General features: G+C 41.2%; 1 protein-coding gene across 4 annotated transcripts; it reads left to right on the top strand.

Annotated features, from left to right (window-relative positions):
- The first annotated feature begins 58 nt into the window (after positions 1-58).
- Positions 59-17,047, top strand: CALR3 (calreticulin 3). 4 transcript variants are annotated; one of them, XM_039515451.1, is made up of 9 exons: positions 59-201; positions 2,259-2,360; positions 5,678-5,881; positions 6,664-6,758; positions 9,652-9,861; positions 10,851-10,964; positions 11,049-11,192; positions 15,305-15,397; positions 16,625-17,047. In XM_039515451.1, exons 2-9 carry the CDS (start codon positions 2,279-2,281, stop codon positions 16,790-16,792), a joined length of 1,110 nt encoding a protein of 369 aa, XP_039371385.1. In that variant the 5' UTR covers positions 59-201; positions 2,259-2,278; the 3' UTR covers positions 16,793-17,047. The 4 variants fall into 4 exon arrangements, with proteins under 4 accessions (XP_039371385.1, XP_039371386.1, XP_039371384.1 ...); XM_039515450.1 differs by having other exon boundaries at positions 135-381; XM_039515452.1 differs by lacking the exon at positions 10,851-10,964 and having other exon boundaries at positions 129-381.
- Positions 17,048-18,002: the final 955 nt, after the last annotated feature.

Here is an 18,002-nt window from a genome sequence, read left to right as displayed (position 1 = left end):
GCCGGATAGTCCGCCCGCGCGCCTTCACGGCTCTAAACCAATCAGAGCCCTCTCCACCCTGAGGCGCGAGATTACGAACCAAACAGCGCCCGAGTTGACGAGAGGATTTGGACCAATTAGTGCCTGCATTGGCGTGAAGCGCGAGGGCAAGGACCAATCAACTGTGACTCCGTCGTGAGGCTCGAGGGCAGGCAGGCGCCGGTAGATTAGCTGGCGACGGTCACAGTTGTTCCCGGGCTGCGCGGGTGAATCCTGCTTCCCTGCCGAGGGAGAGCGGAATCGGCCTAGAAATGGGGCCGCTGACCCGCGCCCTGCTTTTCTGGGCAGCGCTCAGCGCCGCCCGCGGCGTCGTGTATTTCCGGGAGCAGTTTATGGATGGAGGTGACGAGTAGGGGGGAGGAGATGGGGGAGTCCTGTGAGGAGGGGGGAGTGTGACCAAGAGGTTGGGTTGATAGGTGGAGATGAACCAGTGTGGGGTAGGGTCAGTGGGAAAGTGCCCATTGATGCCCCCAGGTCACTGTGGTATGTGAGTCCTGAGGGGACAGGGAGTATCCAAAAGAGATTAAGGGGAGAGTTGCCAATTTTCTAATCACACAAAACTGAACACCTCTGCCCTGCCTCACCCCTGATGCCCCCACCCCCCACTCAGTTCCTCCCCCCTCCCTCACTTGCTCTCCCCAACCCTCACTCACTCTCACTTGGCTGGGGCAGGAGGTTGGTGTGTGGGAGGGGGTGAGGGCTCCAGTGTAGGGCCAGAAATGAGGGGGCTCAATGTGTGTGAGGGGGCTTCAGACTGGGGCAGGGGGTTGGGGTGCAGAAGAGGGTGAGGGACCTGTCTGGGGGGGGTGGACTCTGGTGTGGGGCCAGAGATTAGGAGTTTGGGGGGGCAAGAGGTGGCTCTGTGCTGGTGCTAAGGGGGTTGCAGTGCGGGAGTGGGTTTATGGCTGGGACAGGGGGTTGGGGATGAGGAAAGGCGTTTGGGCTCCAGCCGGGTAGCACTTACCTCAGGTGGCTCCTGGTCGGCAGTGCAGCAGGGCTAAGGCAGGCTCTCTGCCTGCCCTGGCTCCATGCTGCCCTTGGAAGCAGATGGCATGTCTGACTCCGAGGCACGGGGTGAGCGGGAGGCTCTGCACGGCGTGTACTGCTTGTACCCTCAGGTGCCACCCCTACAGATTCCCAGCCAGTGGGGAGGTGTGGAGCCAGCGCTTGGGATGAGGGTAGTGTGCAGAGATTTCCTGATCGCTCCTGCAGCTAGGGGCCGCAGGAACATGCTGGCCACTTCCGGGAACTCTGTGGGGCCAGGGTAGGCAGGGAGGCTGCCTTTGCACTGCTGACTGGACTTTTAATGGCCCAGTCAGCGGTGGTGACCAGAGCTGCCAGGGTCCTCTTTCGACCGGGTGTTCTGGTCGAAAACTGGACACCTGCCAAACCTAATTAAAGGGGATGTCCAGGGTGGGGAATTTCTAAGGCCTTGAGAGTTGGGGGTGCAATTCCTGTTGGGTGAATGGAGAACCCCAGGTTGGGGAGATGTTTTTTAGAAAGGAGTGATTCCTAGGGGATGTGGGAAGAGTCTGGGACTCTGGGAGAGGTCCTGGATAAATAGGTAACTCAGTTCAGCCCTTTTCAGCATACGGAGTCTGAAGGGGTTACTGCATAGGGATTATTGCATATTGTACTGGCTCCAGATTAGAGGCAGCAAACTTGTGTCCCACACCACCCTATTAAGCAGCCTCCTGTCTTGAATACATCTCACTGTGTTCTGCTGTTTTCAGTTCAGATCCACTTCACTGGGAGTCCAGATCTGCCACTTCTGGCCCTTTGAGAAGTTGCTGAAGACACTTTTACCTCTTGATAGTGGGAGCCTATCAGAATTTGCCTCCACTTTTTGCTTTCAAAATTTCACTCAATTCTTTATAAGTAGTTTCACCTTTCTTTCCCTGAAATAAATGCTTTTAAAAAAAAAAGAGTGTGAACAGTCCATTACTCTTCTGCCATGAGTGCAGGGGACTGGATTAGATGACCTCTTGAGGTCCCTTCCAGTCCTATAATTCTGATTCATTTACTCTATAATAACAAAAGGTAATAATGAGTAAGGGAACAGATTTCATTTTCAAACTTCTGAGTTTTTGTATATAACAGTATGTTTCAAAAAGATTTTTAAAATTTGAAAAAGACCTTGTCTGTGTCATTTTAATTTATTTAGTGGCCTAAAGTTTTCTATTGGTATCAGATTACTAATATTTAATATTATTTAACAGTTAAATGGCAAGACAGATGGATGAATTCTCAATATAAATCAGATTATGGGAAATTTAGATTAACAGCTGGGAAGTTTTATGGAGATGCAGTCAGAGATAAAGGTTTGTGCATTTCATTTAAAATGTGTTGTTAGGACTGCATACATTGTTAATAATTGACACGGTCTTGAAATCTTGTACTCTTTTGGCTTCCATGACTCTGTCTTCTCCTGGTTCTCTTCCTAACTCTCTCATCTCTTTCTTCATTGTGTCCTTCAGATGATCCTCCTCATTCACCTTCCGACTTTATGCAGGAATTCCACAGGGCTCTGCCCTTGGTCTCCTTCACTACATCTTATCTTTGAGTAATCTTATCTGCAAACATAAATTCAACTACATCTGGTGACTCTCAGATCTACCTCTCTACTCCATCTTTATCTCCTGTACAAACTAAAATATCAATCTGTTTCTCTGACATCTGCTTGTTGATGTCTAGATATCAGCTCAAGCTCAACATGGCTAAAGCAAAGCTCCTAATCTTTCATCCAAGCCATTCCTTCTAACTCCTTTCTTGATCACTGTGGATGGTGACAGCATCCTGTCTGTTGCTCACTCAGGCCCCTAACCTGGAGGTCATCTACTGTATGGATCTCTCTGTAGGTCTTCACATCCAAGCTAAATCTTACTGATTTTTTTCTGCATAATATAGCTAAAGTACATCCACACAGCTAAAACTCTTGTCTATGCTCTCATCTTGCGTCTTGATTACTGCAACTTCCTTAACAAATGCAGTGTTGCCCTGCTCACATCCATTCAGAAAGTTGCAATAAAGATAATGTTATTACCCCATTATTTTGACGGTGTCCACCATCTCTTCACATCCCTCCACTGGCTCCCCATCTCAGTCACATCAAATATAAGAAGTTGCTTGTTTTCACTTTCCAGGCCCTGCATATTCTGTATTCACTCTACCTATCATCTCATTCACTATCAAGCTGTTGATTCTCACTTCTGATTGGCCCATGATGCTACCATCCATTGCCCACTTGTTAAATGTTTAAATAAGCATGTTTGTGTTTTCTCCCATGCTCCCCCTCACACTTGGGAGATGCTTGTATAAACATCTGCAAAGCCACCTCATTATCTGCATTAAAAACCCTCCTCAAAACTCTCCTTTACTGTGATGCCTACAAAAAACTTGACAATGATTAGGCTGCTGGTGTGTTGATACCACTGCCTATCATGCTGACCAATATTGTCTCCTTGTTTCCTTGTATTCCTCTGTTTGTAGCCATCTGTTGTCTCTGCACTTATATTTAGATTGTAAGCTTTTTGGGCCATGGACCATCTTTTTTGCTCTGTGTTTGTACAGCACCTACCACAATGGGGTCCTGATCCATGACTAGGGTTCATAGGTCCTCTGGTAACATAAATAAATAAAAATAATAAGTAATATAAACCCACATGCATTCTCAGCACATTTAGAGATTTCATAAATAAAACTGAGGAGTTTCATATAAGACATTATAAGGCTTACGTGAAATCCATAAAGTGCTTACATACTAGAATGACAGAAACATCTAAGATAGGTACCATAGAAGGAAAACATAAGAATGGACATATTGGATCAGAACAAGGGTCCGACTAGCCCAGTATCTTGTTTTCTGACAGTGGCCAGTGCCACATGCTTCAGAGGGAATGAACAGGACAATTTACTGAAAGATACATCCCCTGTCTGGCAGTCACAGGTTTAGGAACACCAAAAGTATGGGGTTGTATCCCTGACCATCTTGGCTAATTGCCATTAATGTACCGATCCTACATGAATTTATCTAATTCTTTTTTTAACCCAGTTATAGTTTTGGCCTTCACAACATCCACTGACAATGAGTTCCACAGGTTGACTGTGCATTGTGTGAAGCAGTACTTCCTTGTTTGTTGCCTATTAATTTAATAGGGTGATCCCTGGTTCTTGTGGTATGTGAAGGGGTAAATAACACTTTCTTATTCACTTTTTCTTTACCATTCGTGACTTTATAGACATCACATCTCTCCTTTGTCATCTCTTTTCTAACCTGAAGAGTACCAGTCTTTTTAATTTCTTCTCATATGGAAGCTGTTCCATACCCCTAAGCATTTTTGTTGCTATTCTTGTACTTTTTCCAGTTCTAATACATCTTTTTTGAGATTGGGTGACCAGAACTGCACACACAGTATTCAAGATGTGGGCATACCATGGATTTATATAGTGGTGTTATATTTTCTGTCTTATATCTATCTCTTTTCTAATGGTTCCTAATATTCTGTTAGCTTTTTTGACGGCCACTGCATGTTGAGCAGATGTCAGCAAACAATCCACAATGACTCCATGATCTCTCTTTCTTCAGTGGTAACAGCTAATTTAGACCCCATCATTTTGTATGTACTGTTAGTTAGGATTATTTTTTTCCCATATGCATTACTTTCCATTTATCAACATTGAATTTCATCTGCCATTTTGTGGCCCAATCACAAGCAGTTTTGTGAGATTCCTCTGTAATTCTTCACAGTCAGCTTTGGACCTAACTCTCTTGAGTCATTTTGTATCGTCTGCAAATTTTGCCACCTCACTGTTTGCCCCTTTCTCCAAATCACTTATGAATACATTGAACAGCACTGGTCCCAGTTCAGATATTTGCGGGACCCTGCTATTTACCACTTTTCAATGTGAAACTGTTTTTCCTTCCTCTTTATTTTTTATATTTTAACCAGTACTGATCCATGAGAGAACCTTCCCTCTTATGACTACTTAGTTTGCTTAAGAGCCTATGGTGAGAGAGAGACCATGTCAAAGGTTTTCTGAAAGTCCAAGTACACTATATCCACTGGATCACCTTTCTCCCCCTGTTTGTTGACCCCCTCAAAGATTTCCTCATGTTTATGGATCACTTGTGATACAAATTAAAAACATGTTTTCCTGTTTGTTTTTTACACAAATTATTAATTCACATAAGTGCTAACTGGTTTTTGTGATTTTATTTAAAACTGTGTCTAAGTCATTTTTTTTTGCATGTGATGTTTTGTCAATGTTTAAAATTGGCTGATTTTAATACATCTAGCATTAGTTTGGTGAGGAAAATGATAAGGCTAAATTCTACTGTTGATTACACTATTGTAAAGCCAAAGTAAGTTTAGTGCCACAGAGTTACTTTGAATTTATAACAGTGTAAATGACAGGAGAATTTGTCCCCTACTTTCAATTTAAATGAAGAAAGCTGAATCCATGAGTTTTTGCACCCATCCAGTTGATAGATTTTTAAATAAATATTAATTTATTTGCCTTTACAGAGATGTCCTGCATTCTTAATCTAATATAATTAAAATTTATGATTTTAATAATAGCAGATGAAAACAAAACATAAGCATTGTGTTACCATATGCAAATATTAATGTCTTTATAGGTCTACAAACTAGCGAAAATTCTAAATTTTATGCCATTTCATCACGATTTAAACCATTTAGCAATAAAGGAAGATCTCTGGTCATTCAGTACACAGTAAAACATGAGCAGAAGATAGATTGTGGTGGTGGATATATTAAGATCTTTTCCTCAAACTTGGATCAGAAAAATATGAGTGGAAATTCACAGTATTACATTATGTTTGGTGAGTTTAGTTACATGTGCATTGCTAAAATATTGTCACAATAGCTGCATAGTTCTTCAAAGACAGATCTAGAACTGGTACAGCGAAAGATTTAATACAAGACTTTCCTAATAAGATAAAAATCCTGTGACTGGTCAGCAATTCAACATCTCTGTGGTTCAGATATTTTTAAGCATGAATTGTCAAAATACAAATTGAAATTAGAAATGATTTAACATTCTTAACTGATTAAGGGACACAAATGAAAGTGTTTAGAGTGTTTTTAGAATTAAGCCAAAGGTCCAGTAAGATTATTTCAGTCATAGGGCTTTTGATAATCCCAATGATGGTCCAAAATTTGCCCTCATATATTCACATGTAACTCCCGTTTAGTCACTGGGAATTGGACTTGTGTATCTCAAAGTAAACTTTGGTCCAAAGACTTATCAGTGAATAGCCAGTCTGGCACACTGATAGTTCTATCAATATGTCATATGATATAAGCTATGGGTAACTGCAGTTGTTAGTGGATTTCTATATGATTTTTGCCTGTATTAGGACTGCAGGAGAATCAAGCCCTAAAACAATGTTTGGTTAGTAAAATCAGACATTTTTTTTTTGAGGCAGGTCTAGAGATTGGAAGAGAAGCAATGCAAGCAAAAATGGGAATCCATCAAGTGGCATGTAGAATTGAGGGCTGTCTATTGGCAGTTTAAAAAAAAAAGAGGGGGGGAGAAAGACATGAGATAAGCAAACTGTATATGTATAAAGAAGTTAACAACACAGTATGAAATTTTTTGTAGGACCAGATATTTGTGGATCTGAAACAAAGAAAGTCCATGTTATTTTAAATTACAAGAGTAAACCACATCCAATGAAGAAACGAATCAGATGCAAGGTAAATGCTAGAATATAAAAGTTTTAAAGATTATTAACTAATTTCAGGAATTTCAAGTTAAAGTTCACCTAATAGCTGCATTTAGATAACTTTAAAGAGGCACTCTCACTAAATAATAATTTAAAGATCTGTCATATTAAACACATTATGGAGGCACTAGTTACAACTCAATAGTTAAGTTTGAGTTCCATTTTGCATTTAAAGCAGGGATTCAACCTCATTTTTTTTTGTTTGAAAAATATGTTCTTCCAAACTTACATCACTTATATCAGTGGTTCTCAACCAGGGCTGCATGTACCCCAAGGTGTACACAGAGGTCTTCCAGGGGGTACATCAACTCATCTAGATCAATGTTTTGCAACCTGAGGGATGGTGACCCCCCCCCCCCGGGGGGGTCATAGGACAGGTTTAGGGGGCTTGCAAGTGCAGGGCTGGCATTAGGGGGTGGCAAGCAGGGCAATGCCACAGGCAGCCCTGCAAAGCTAAATTATATTCTTCAACTCAAGCCCCAGTGGAGGCTGAAGCATGTATCTTAGTTTCGCACGCCCCCTGTAGCTTTTAAGTGAGGTGAAACTTTGGGTATGCAGGACAAATCAGACTCCTGAAAGGGGTACAGTATGACTTATATGGAAAAAAATCTAAAGTCTTAAAAAAAATAATTTAATCTAATTTGGGACTACAAACATTACAATGATTTACTCTTGTTGTATGGTTATCACGTGGCATCACTACAGGGCAGACTTCAGGCTGCTTTAGAACAGGGGTGGGCAAACTTTTTGGCCTGAGGGCCGCATCGGGTTACATAAATTCTATGGAGGGCTGGTTAGGGGAGGGGGTTGTGGCCCGGTCCCCACCTCTTATCTACCCCCCACCCCGGGACTCCAACCCCCCTGTTCCCTGACAGTCCCCATGGGACCCCTGCCCCATCCACACACACACACACACGCTTCCTGTCCCCTGACTGCCCCTGGACCCCCACCGCCCCATCCAACCCCTCCTTTCATTCTTGACGGCCCTCCTGGGACCCCTGCCCCATCCCACCACCCCTTCTCCCTGTCCCCTGACTGCCCCCCAAACCCCTGCCGCCCCATCCAACCCCCCTCTCCTTCCTGACTGCCCCCCTCGGTACCCGTGCCTCCATTAAACTCCCTGTTCCTTGCCCCCCGACACCTATCCACACTCCCGCCCCCGACCACCACCCCGAACTCCCCTGCCCTCTATCCAATCCCCCCTGCTCCTTGCCCCCTTACCGCGCTGCCTGGAGCACTGGTGACATTACAGCCGCCGCCACCACGCAGCACAGAGCATCAGGTCAGGCCCGGCTCTGCAGCTGTGCTGGAGTGAGCTGAGGCTTTGGGGGAGGGGGAACAGCAGGGGAGGGGCTGGGGGCTAGCCTCCCCGGTCAGGAGCTATGGGGCAGTTCCGCAGCTCTGCTTTAGAACCTTATATTGTGCATTTCTTAGTTTAACATGTTTGAATTTCTAATTTAAATTCCTTAACTGAATTTCCTGGATTTGTAATGCTTTCTTTTGGTCAGGGCCGGCTCCAGGTTTTTTGGCGCCCCAAGCAGCGAAGAGAAAGAAAGAGAAGGAAAAAAAAAGCTGCGATCGGCAGCACTTTGGCGGCTGCTCTACTGTGCCGCTTCATTCTTTGGTGGCAATTCAGGGGCTGGTCCTTTCCTCCGAGAGGGACTGAGGGACCCACCGCTGAATTGCCGCCGAAGACCCGGACATGCCACTCCTTTCCATTGGCCGCCCCAAGCACCTGCTTCTTGCGCTGGTGCCTGGAGCCGGCCCTGCTTTTGGTATAGTTACAACATCCCTGTAATGCAGGGGTTCTCAAACTGGGGGTCAGGACCCCTCAGGGGGTCACGAGGTTATTACAGTGGGGGTCGTGAGCTGTCAGCCTCCATCTCAAACCCCGCTTTGCCTCCTGCATTTATAATGGTGTTAAATATATTTTAAAGTGTTTTTAATGTATAAAGGGGGTCGCTCTCAGAGGCTTGCTGTGTGAAAGGGGTCACCAGTACAAAAGTTTGAGAACCACTGCTGTAATGTTTTTCACCCATAAGTTACTGATAAGTACTTTCAACCTTAACTCATCTTCGTTTTTGTCTGGGATATAAATTAGGAAGGTTTTTTTTTTTTTTTAGTGTGGTTGTTTTTTGTTTTATATACCCTTTCCATCACTATCCACCCTATGCTCTCTATATTATAACGCTTCCTATGGCCAAGCCGGGATAGACAGTGCTTACTCTGGACTCCATCAGTCCTGCTCTGACTGCCACACAGAAGAGTAAGCCAGTAATAGTTCAAAGCTTTCCCTCCTGCCCCTTCATGCCATTTTAGTTTAGAGTCAAGACAGAGACTTTCACAAAGGGGGGAAAAGTTCAGATGTTTCACATTTAAAATGACTCAGTTACCTTTTTCTCTTGCTGCTTTTTCAAATGATCAGATATATTTCGTGACTTGAACAAAGATTTTTAATTAAACTTTTTTATCTCGTATAATCCTGCAAACAAATCATAATGCCAAATTTATGACAACAGTCATTTCAAAGGCAAGATTTAAGATGCCATTCACAAAATGTTATGTCTTTTTACTGCAGGTCTAAGCATGAGAAAATGGCTATAAAGGGAGAAAGCTCTTATTCAAACACATATATTTAAAAATAGCAGGGGAAACGTACAAGATTGCTGGCAAAGTAGATTGCTTTTTGTATAAATATCTTTTCATGTTTAGCCAATATAAAAGTCCTTGGGAGTTTTTCTTGTTTGAGCCTGTTTATAATGGATTTTCTGCTATAATGTGATTCTGATGCAAAACTGGTTCTAAAAGCTACATGTTTTAGTGATATTTCTAAACATTTAACTTCTTTTCTTTAAAATGTATAGGTTGATGGATTCACTCATTTATATACACTAATTTTAAGACCAGATCAGACTTATGAAGTAAAAATTGATAATGAAATCATTGAATCGGGCAACTTGGAAGATGATTGGAATTTCTTGCCACCAAGGAAAATAAATGATCCTACAGCAAAGAAACCCAAGGATTGGGATGATGTACGCCAAATTGATGATCCAAATGATGTCAAGCCTGAGGTGGTTTCTTTTTCCTGAATATTCCTCTGTCCTGTATTTTTGAGGAAGTACATAAATGTCAGAAATATCTGATTATTTCATTCAAATTGAACCCAGATTTGTTACTACTGTCATATAATCAGGTAGAGCTACTTCCAGTACACAGTGAAATTGAACCTGAAGAAACTTTTCTGGCCCAAGATGTTCTCTGTGCATAGCAGCTGCATGTCATGAAAATATGATTATTTAACTCAGAAGTGCTTTGCAAGGACCCTAAATTGGGAGATACCCAGCTCCACTGCTGCACATCTTTGTACCAAAGATGGCCTGTTATCAAGCCTAACAGAAAGTGCCCCATCCATTCCTCAAATATATACACTATGTTAGTAACTGAAATTTTCTTGTCATTTTAAAAATTACATGACAAGATGATGAGGGTTGCCTATATGAGGAAAGGATCAGATTGACTTTAATATGTTTTGGATTAGACCTACAGTGAGTTGCCTTACCATGTTAATTACAGCCCAAAACAATTAACCCTCTGTTAACCTATATGAGCAATCTTCAAAGGTTCAGATTGGGTAAACATGCATAATGGGGTTAGGATTTAATCTAAAGCCCCTTCCAGCAAGCCCAACTTCTAACAATTCAGGACACAAATGACCAGGACAAGAGATTGAACCCAACTCTCTGATTTGGCATTGCCTAACACTACACTAGGCCACCCCAAACTTTAACAGTAAATCAAGGTTCTAAATATAAATTTTAATATTTTCTAGTTTTCCCTTTTTGTCCAGATTATGCAAAGAGCACCTTGATATCTGCTGAATTGGTCAGTATGTGAGGGTTTCCTTTTCCTGAAAAGGAGATCTGTTTATTTTATTAAAATTATATGATAAAAAATCTTTCACAGCTGAATTGTTTGGGGAAACAATATGGCATCTTGCCTCATAGTAGGAATATAAAGCCCAGATAATTTTACTTCCTTTATCTTCTGGATATTTTTAAAGGATTGGGATGAACCTGAATACATTCTGGATACTAGTGCTGAAAAACCTGGAGATTGGGATAATGCAACAAATGGAGAATGGCAACCTCCTATGATCAAGAATCCACTATACAGAGTATAAATCATTCTATTTACGTATAACATGTTCAAGTTGACTATTCTTTTGGTGACAGTATTCAGAACATGTGGTTTGTTACAGGGTGAATGGAAACCAAGGAAGATTGATAACCCAAATTATAAAGGAGTTTGGCCCTGTCCACAGATTGAAAATCCAGACTACTCACCAGACTTCAATATCTATAGCTATGAGAACATTAGCATAATTGGACTAGATCTTTGGCAGGTCAGTTTGTGATGAACTGGGAATGTTCTTAATGTTTTCTCTGAATACAGTGTTGGTGCCTCAGGTTCCCCCATGCAGTTCTTAAGTATCCAGGTGGTGGGATCAGGGTGTATGGTTGCTGCAGAGCAAAGGGCCTGTGTACCTAAATGCCTGACACTCTATCTTCTAGCAACTGATGGCCTGGGCACCTCCTCTGCAAAGGTGCCAGAGACAAAGAGATCAGGTGACCTCCTGGCCTGGAAAAGAGACAAAGCCCAGAGAAGGAGGGGCTGGAGGTGGGTTTTCAGTTTTGAAGCTGGCTGGAACATAGAGAGGGACACCCCAACGGGGCTTGGGCTTCCCAATGGGGCTGTGGCCTCCCTGGTGGCCCCAGATGGACCTAACTAAAGGGGGTCCTGCTGTCTGTGCCTGCAAGACCTATCTTGAACTGTGTTCCTGTTGTCCAAATAAACCACCTGCTTTACTGTCTGGCTGAGAGTCATGGTAAATCGCGGGAAGCTGGGGGTGCAGGGCCTTGTGTCTCCCCACACTCCGTGACACGGTTGTTTTTAATTATTACAGAAACTGGAAATTAAAGAGCTTCCTGTCCTTAACTCTGCAACAGTGTGTTCTGCCCTTCCATATACACATCATCTACTTAGTTGGGAGTTAGATCATGCCTATGTTTTTAACATACCCTCATTTCAATAGGCATTTTTAGCCATTTGTTTGAATCATAATTATCTCCAGATGTACTAACAAATGAGGGACATAAACAGTTCTACTCAACTGATAATTTCATAAATGCTGTTATGAAGTATGTGCATGTCTTTACACATTCACAAAGCAAATGTTTTATTAAGTTTTGTATTAAAAATAATTTTGAGGATTTATAACTTGGTTTTAGCATAGGAGCAGAGTTGGTCACAAATATTTGTATATTTTTTATAGATAGTGGTAAAAGAAATCAGAATATTTGTTTAAAACAGTTCAATCTTTTATTCAAGAGCTCCATTCTTTTAAATATAACAGGGGTGGCCAAACTTACTGACCCCCTAAGCTGCATACAATAATCTTCAGAAGTTCGAGAACCAGATGTGTCTGCTGGGACTCAGGGATTCTGCCCTGCAGTGGGGTGGTGGGCCTAGAGGCTTCAGTCCTGTGGGAAGTGGGGTCTTGGGGCTTCTGCCCTGCTCCTGCTGAAGTCCTGAGCCCCAGCAGGCATCTCCCACAGGTCTGAAGCCCTGAGATGCCTCTTCCCATTGGGCAGAAGCTCCTAGTCCCACCGCCCCACAGCAAGACAGAAGCCCTGAGGGCTCACCTCCCCCCCTCCAGGATCTGGTAGGGGAAGATGGGGGGGAGGACTTCCGCGAGCTGCACTTTAACTGTAAAAGAGCCACATAGGTCTCGCAAGCTGCAGTTCAGCCACCTCTGAAATCTAATTTCCATTGGAATTCCAGTTGATCACTGAGCCCCTTGCCTTACACAATCCAAAAGTACTTGTTCTGTTTTTCTGGGTGTTTTTATCACCTCTATCAAAGTGATAGTTTGCTATCTGTTAATGACATTGCTTAAAAACATTTTTGTCTGAGTTAACTTTAAGCATTCTGTTTCTCAGCTGTTTATTCACTTCATTTAATTTTTGTATAATACCAGACTTACAAGTTATCTTAAATTGATTAAGAGAAAGACAAATTGAAAGCATTTTAACATAATTGGGTTTATTTCTATAGCTATACTATATATTTCAGTGAATGCACCATCTCAGCCAAGTCATCTTTGTAAATGAGAACTTTTTCTAAGCAGATTATATCTGATAAAAAAGATATTGATTTAATAGAGTACCTTTATTTATACAGACATCAAGGCAGAAACAATATATAGGTTTTATTGTGTTTTTATTTACTATATTCATTTAAAAAAATATAATAATGTAAACAGTGCAGGGAGAAGAGAAGGATAAACAAACAAGCTAGGTGAGGTGTATAAATTATTGCCCTGATTTTCAGAGGTATTGAGCAACCTCAGTTCCCGCAGAACACAGTAGAAGCTGCAGATGCTCTGTTTGCAATGTACATTTGAAAATTAGGACATCCATATAAACACAAGATTGAGAAGCAAAGTCTAGAGCGGGAAGGCAGGAGCAAGGAGGACCTCTTCTACACAGACAGTATAATTAATCCACTTTAACAACTTTATGCCTGAACATGGCTTAAGCTATTGTAGACAAGTCAAGTAATAGAATTAGGGTTGTCAATCGCAATTAACTCAAAAAAATTAATCACGATTAAAAAAATTAATCGCGATTAAACGAGCTTATAACAATAGAATACCAATTGAAATGTATTAAATATTTTTGGATGTTTTCTACATTTTCAATATTGATTTCAATCACAACACAGAATACAAAGTGCACAGTGCTCACTTTATATTATTTTTTATTACAAATATATGCACTGTAAAAATGATAAACAAAAGAAATAGTATTTTTCAATTCACCTCATACAAGTACTGAAGTACAATCTCTTTATCATGAAAGTGTAACTTACAAATGCAGATTTTTTGGGGGGGGGGGGTTACATAACTGCACTCAAAACCAAAACAGTGTAAAACTTTAGAGCCTACAAGTCCACTCAGTCCTACTTCTTATTCTGCCAATCTCTAAGACAAACAAGTTTGTTTACATTGACGGGAGATACTGCTCCCGGCTTCTTATTTACCATGTCACCTGCAAGTGAGAACAGGCATTCGCATGGCACTTTTGTAGTCGGCATTGCAAGGTATTTACATACCAGATATGCTAAACATTCATATGCCCCTTCATGCTTTGGCCACCATTCTAGAGGACATGCTGATGATGCTAAAAAAAAAAATGTGTCAATTAAATTTGTGACTTTACTTCTTGGGGAAAGAACTGTATGTCTCTTGCTCTGTTTTACCCGCATTCTGCATATATTTCATGTTATAGCAGTCTCGGATGATGACTCAGCACATGGTCGCTTTAAAAACACTTTCACAGCAGATTTGACAAAACACAACAAAGGTACCAATGTGAGATTTCTAAAAATAGCTACAGCACTTGGCCCAAAGTTTAAGAATCTGAAGTGCTGTCCAAAATCTGAGAGAGACGAGGTATGGAGCATGCTTTTAGTAGTCTTAAAAGAGCAACACTCTGATGTGGAAACTACAGAACCCAAACCGTCAAAAAAGAAAATGAGCCTTCTGTTGGTGGCATCTGACTCAGATGATGAAAATGAACATGTCAGTCCACACTGCTTTGCATCAAGCAGACCCCATCATCAGCATGGAAGCATGTCCTCTGGAATGGTGGTTGAAGCATGAAGGGACATATGAGTCTTTAGCACATCTGGCACATAAATATCTTGCAACGCCAGCTACAACAGTGCCATGTGAATGCCTGTTCTCACTTTCAGGTGACATTGTAAACAACAAGCAGGCAACATTATCTCCTGCAAATTGTAACCAACCTTGTTTGTCTGAGTGATTGGCTGACCAAGAAGTAGGACTGAATGGACTTGTAGGCTCTAAAGTTTTACATTCTTATTTTTGAATGCAGGTTTTTTTGTACAGAATTCAACATTTGTAAGTTCAACTTTCATGATAGAGATTGTACTACAGTACTTGTCTGAGGTGAATTGAAAAATACATTTTTTTGTTTTTTACAGTGCAAATAATTGTTAAAAAATAAATATAAAGCTAGTACTGTACATTTTGTATTCTGTGTTGTAATTGAAATTAATATATTTGAAAATGTAGTAAACATCCAAAAATATTTAAAATAAATGGTATTCTAGTGTTGTTTAACAGCGTGATTAGTTGCGATTAATAAATTTTTTAAAATCGCTTGACAGCCCTAACTAGAATTGCGGTCTAAACCAACAAATTTTGTTTAAACAACTGAAGACAAGGCCTTGGATTCTGGAGCATAGTTCTGCAACAAGGGTGACTTCCTTAGCAAATTCTGCATCAACTTTGAGGAATACATGGGGCCCTGAGTACAGGAAAATATTCAGTAATATCATCCTGATTAAGTAACAACCAATAAAGAGGAATAAGATTAAAATTATGAACAGGGAACATAAATAAAATGTGATTTTTGTTTTCCATTGCAGGTGAGAGCTGGAACAATTTTTGATAACTTCTTGATCACAGATGATGAACAATATGCAGAAGACTTTGGAGATGACACCTGGGGTGAAACAAAGGTAATGGATGAGCTCTTCCCCGCCCCACCACACCCCGCCCATTCTGGCCCCTTTTTGCAGGTAAAAGGGCTGGAATAGTACAAAGGGGTCCTAAAATCTCTGTATCTAGTCAAGGCAAGGATTCCCCTGCTTCATACACTGTGGAAGATAGCCATAAGTAGGGTTACCAGATAGTAACTGTGAAAAAACGGGACAAGGAGTGGGGGGTAATAGGCGCCCATGTAAGAAAAAGTCCCCAAAAATGGGACTGTCCCTTTTAAAAACAGGACATCTGGTCATCTTAGCCATAAGGTTGCCTTCTGTGGACCCCCTCAGAAGCCCTGGTGAAGTGAGTATGCTGGGGAAAGGGTCACAGAGCACATAGTGCTGCAGATAATCAAGACTGCACTGCAGCAATAAAGTAGCTCCAGCAGGTTGTTCTTAGGAGCCTCTCTGGCCCTTGGAGCAGCCTAGGGTCAAGAGACCACAAGATTGCTAAAAGCCCCAAGGAACTTACTTTGATATTTTTTTCTAGAATAGTGCCAGGCATGTAATCTATGATTCATTAATTACAATAATAATAATTAGATTATTCATGTACACTCCTGCAATCCCATTGACTTTTATAGGGTTGTACTGAGGTCAGACTTTAGCCCTAAATTACTAATAATTTAGGGTTTGTTCTTTCTGGAATAAATGTCCTGTTTCTGCTGCCTCCCGTGGCCAGCGCAGCCTTACAACAGCCTCCCTATGGCTGCAAATGGGTTGCTCTGCAGCCCAGAAAAGCCATAATGCTGAACACTACAGCCACTCCTTCTCCTGTCCTCCACATGTTTATTCCTGCTTCCAGCATGCCCGCTATGGTGGGGGCAGCATAGAGCATGTCAGCCCTATGCAACTTCTGCCCTGGGGACAGTTTTCCCTCTGGCTGTTGAAGCCCCTTTTGCTGCTGGAGAGCTCTATAGGGGCCAGGGACAGAATCTGGCCCCCTGTAGCAGATCTTCCATTTTAAGAAAACAACCAATAGTTCAACAACCATTTGCTGCTAAAGTATAATCTGTGTGTGTAGTTTGGAAAGATGGTTTTGCAAGGAAGTTTAGATGCCTATTAAAAATAAAGGCCCTTGCAATTCCTCTATTGGCAAACTCCCTCCTGTTGACTTCAATGTAAATTCAGTACGCAGAGGGCTGGCAGAATTGGACCCAAAATAACATTTACCGTGAACTGACCTTTTCATTATTTCTTCAGGACCCTGAAGAGAAAATGAACATAAAACAGACTGAAGAAGAAAAGAAAAGGGAAAGGGCAAAAGAAGAAAAGCGTTTTAGGGCAAGGTTTAACAGGAAGGTCGAAAAGCAAAAAGAATCTGGAAAGGCTAAATTGAACAGGATAACTGTGAAGAAGGAGGAGCTTTAATTCTTATTTAAAAAGACTTCAAAGAAATCTCTAAAGTTTGGCTTTTCTCTAATTTGTTGTACAGAGGTTCAGATATATTCTTAATAGCTAATTGAAAGTAATATTTAAAACTACTTCTAATAAAACTTTGCTAGAACTATTCATTTTTATGAGATTTAAATATATATATTTAGCACAGGAAGATATTAAGAAAATATGTTTCCTGTAAACAGAACATGGAATTGAAAGAATTCAATAAAAAAACTTACTAAAATATATTAAATTACATATTTTGTATTTGAGTTAGGATTTGGTATATATTTCTAAAAGAAGGGCCATTATATTTCTCTTGATACTGTATGCCAACAGCATGTTCCTCTGCAGCGAGAAGTCTTGTAATCAACATCTTTGGCACTAGACTGTTTTATACTTTCATCTTTAATATTAATGTAAAATTCATGAAAATTGTGTTGTGAAATTCTCTCTTCATCACAAAATTTGTATCCAATGTTGTGCCTATGTCGGTCCCAGGATGTTAGTGAGTCAAGGGGGGTGAGGCAATATTTTTGATTGGACCAACTTCTGTTGGTGAGAGAGACAAGCTTTTGAGTTTACAACAGAGCTTGAAAGCGTCTGTGTCACCAACAGAAGTTGGTCCAATCAAAAATATTACCTCACCCGCCTTGTCTCTTCATTACAAAAGCTTTTTCAAAAATAACTTTTTTCAAAGACAGCATTCCTGATCTGTGAAGTATATGTTGCTACATAACATTGTACAAAGTCTTAATGAAGAAAGAAGGCTTGAAGAACTTCCATAGTAATTATGTTTGTGTCATAGTTATAGGGCTAGCTGCTTCCCTGGCCCCTTTGTAGTATCTCTGTATGCACCTTCAGACATGCCAGGCCTCATGCCTTCTGGGAGTGGAATTTCACAATTCTTCTACTCCTAGACCAGGCCTTGGCCTATAGAACCCTGTGTATGTACTGTTCTTCCCCTGCAGGGACAACTTAGTTCAGCGTGCAGCTCTTCCTTTTCGGAGTCTGTGACCAGTGATATACAGTGATGAAACACCTTTCTTAAAGCAAAAAATTTATTTATTTTGTTGAAGGGACAAACCTTTTTAGAGAAAATAATTTTAAAATAGCAAAAAGTCTACATGCAAATCTATCTAACTTAAAGGCTTAGTATTGCCTGAGGTAACCTAGGCAGGTCTAACTTCTTCAAAGTGGT

The sequence above is a fragment of the Mauremys reevesii genome, linkage group 26, assembly GCF_016161935.1.
Source record: "Mauremys reevesii isolate NIE-2019 linkage group 26, ASM1616193v1, whole genome shotgun sequence".
NCBI classification, from domain to species: Eukaryota; Metazoa; Chordata; order Testudines; family Geoemydidae; genus Mauremys; species Mauremys reevesii.
Note: the sequence above shows the minus strand (reverse complement) of the source record. Positions and strands in the feature narration are given on the sequence as shown.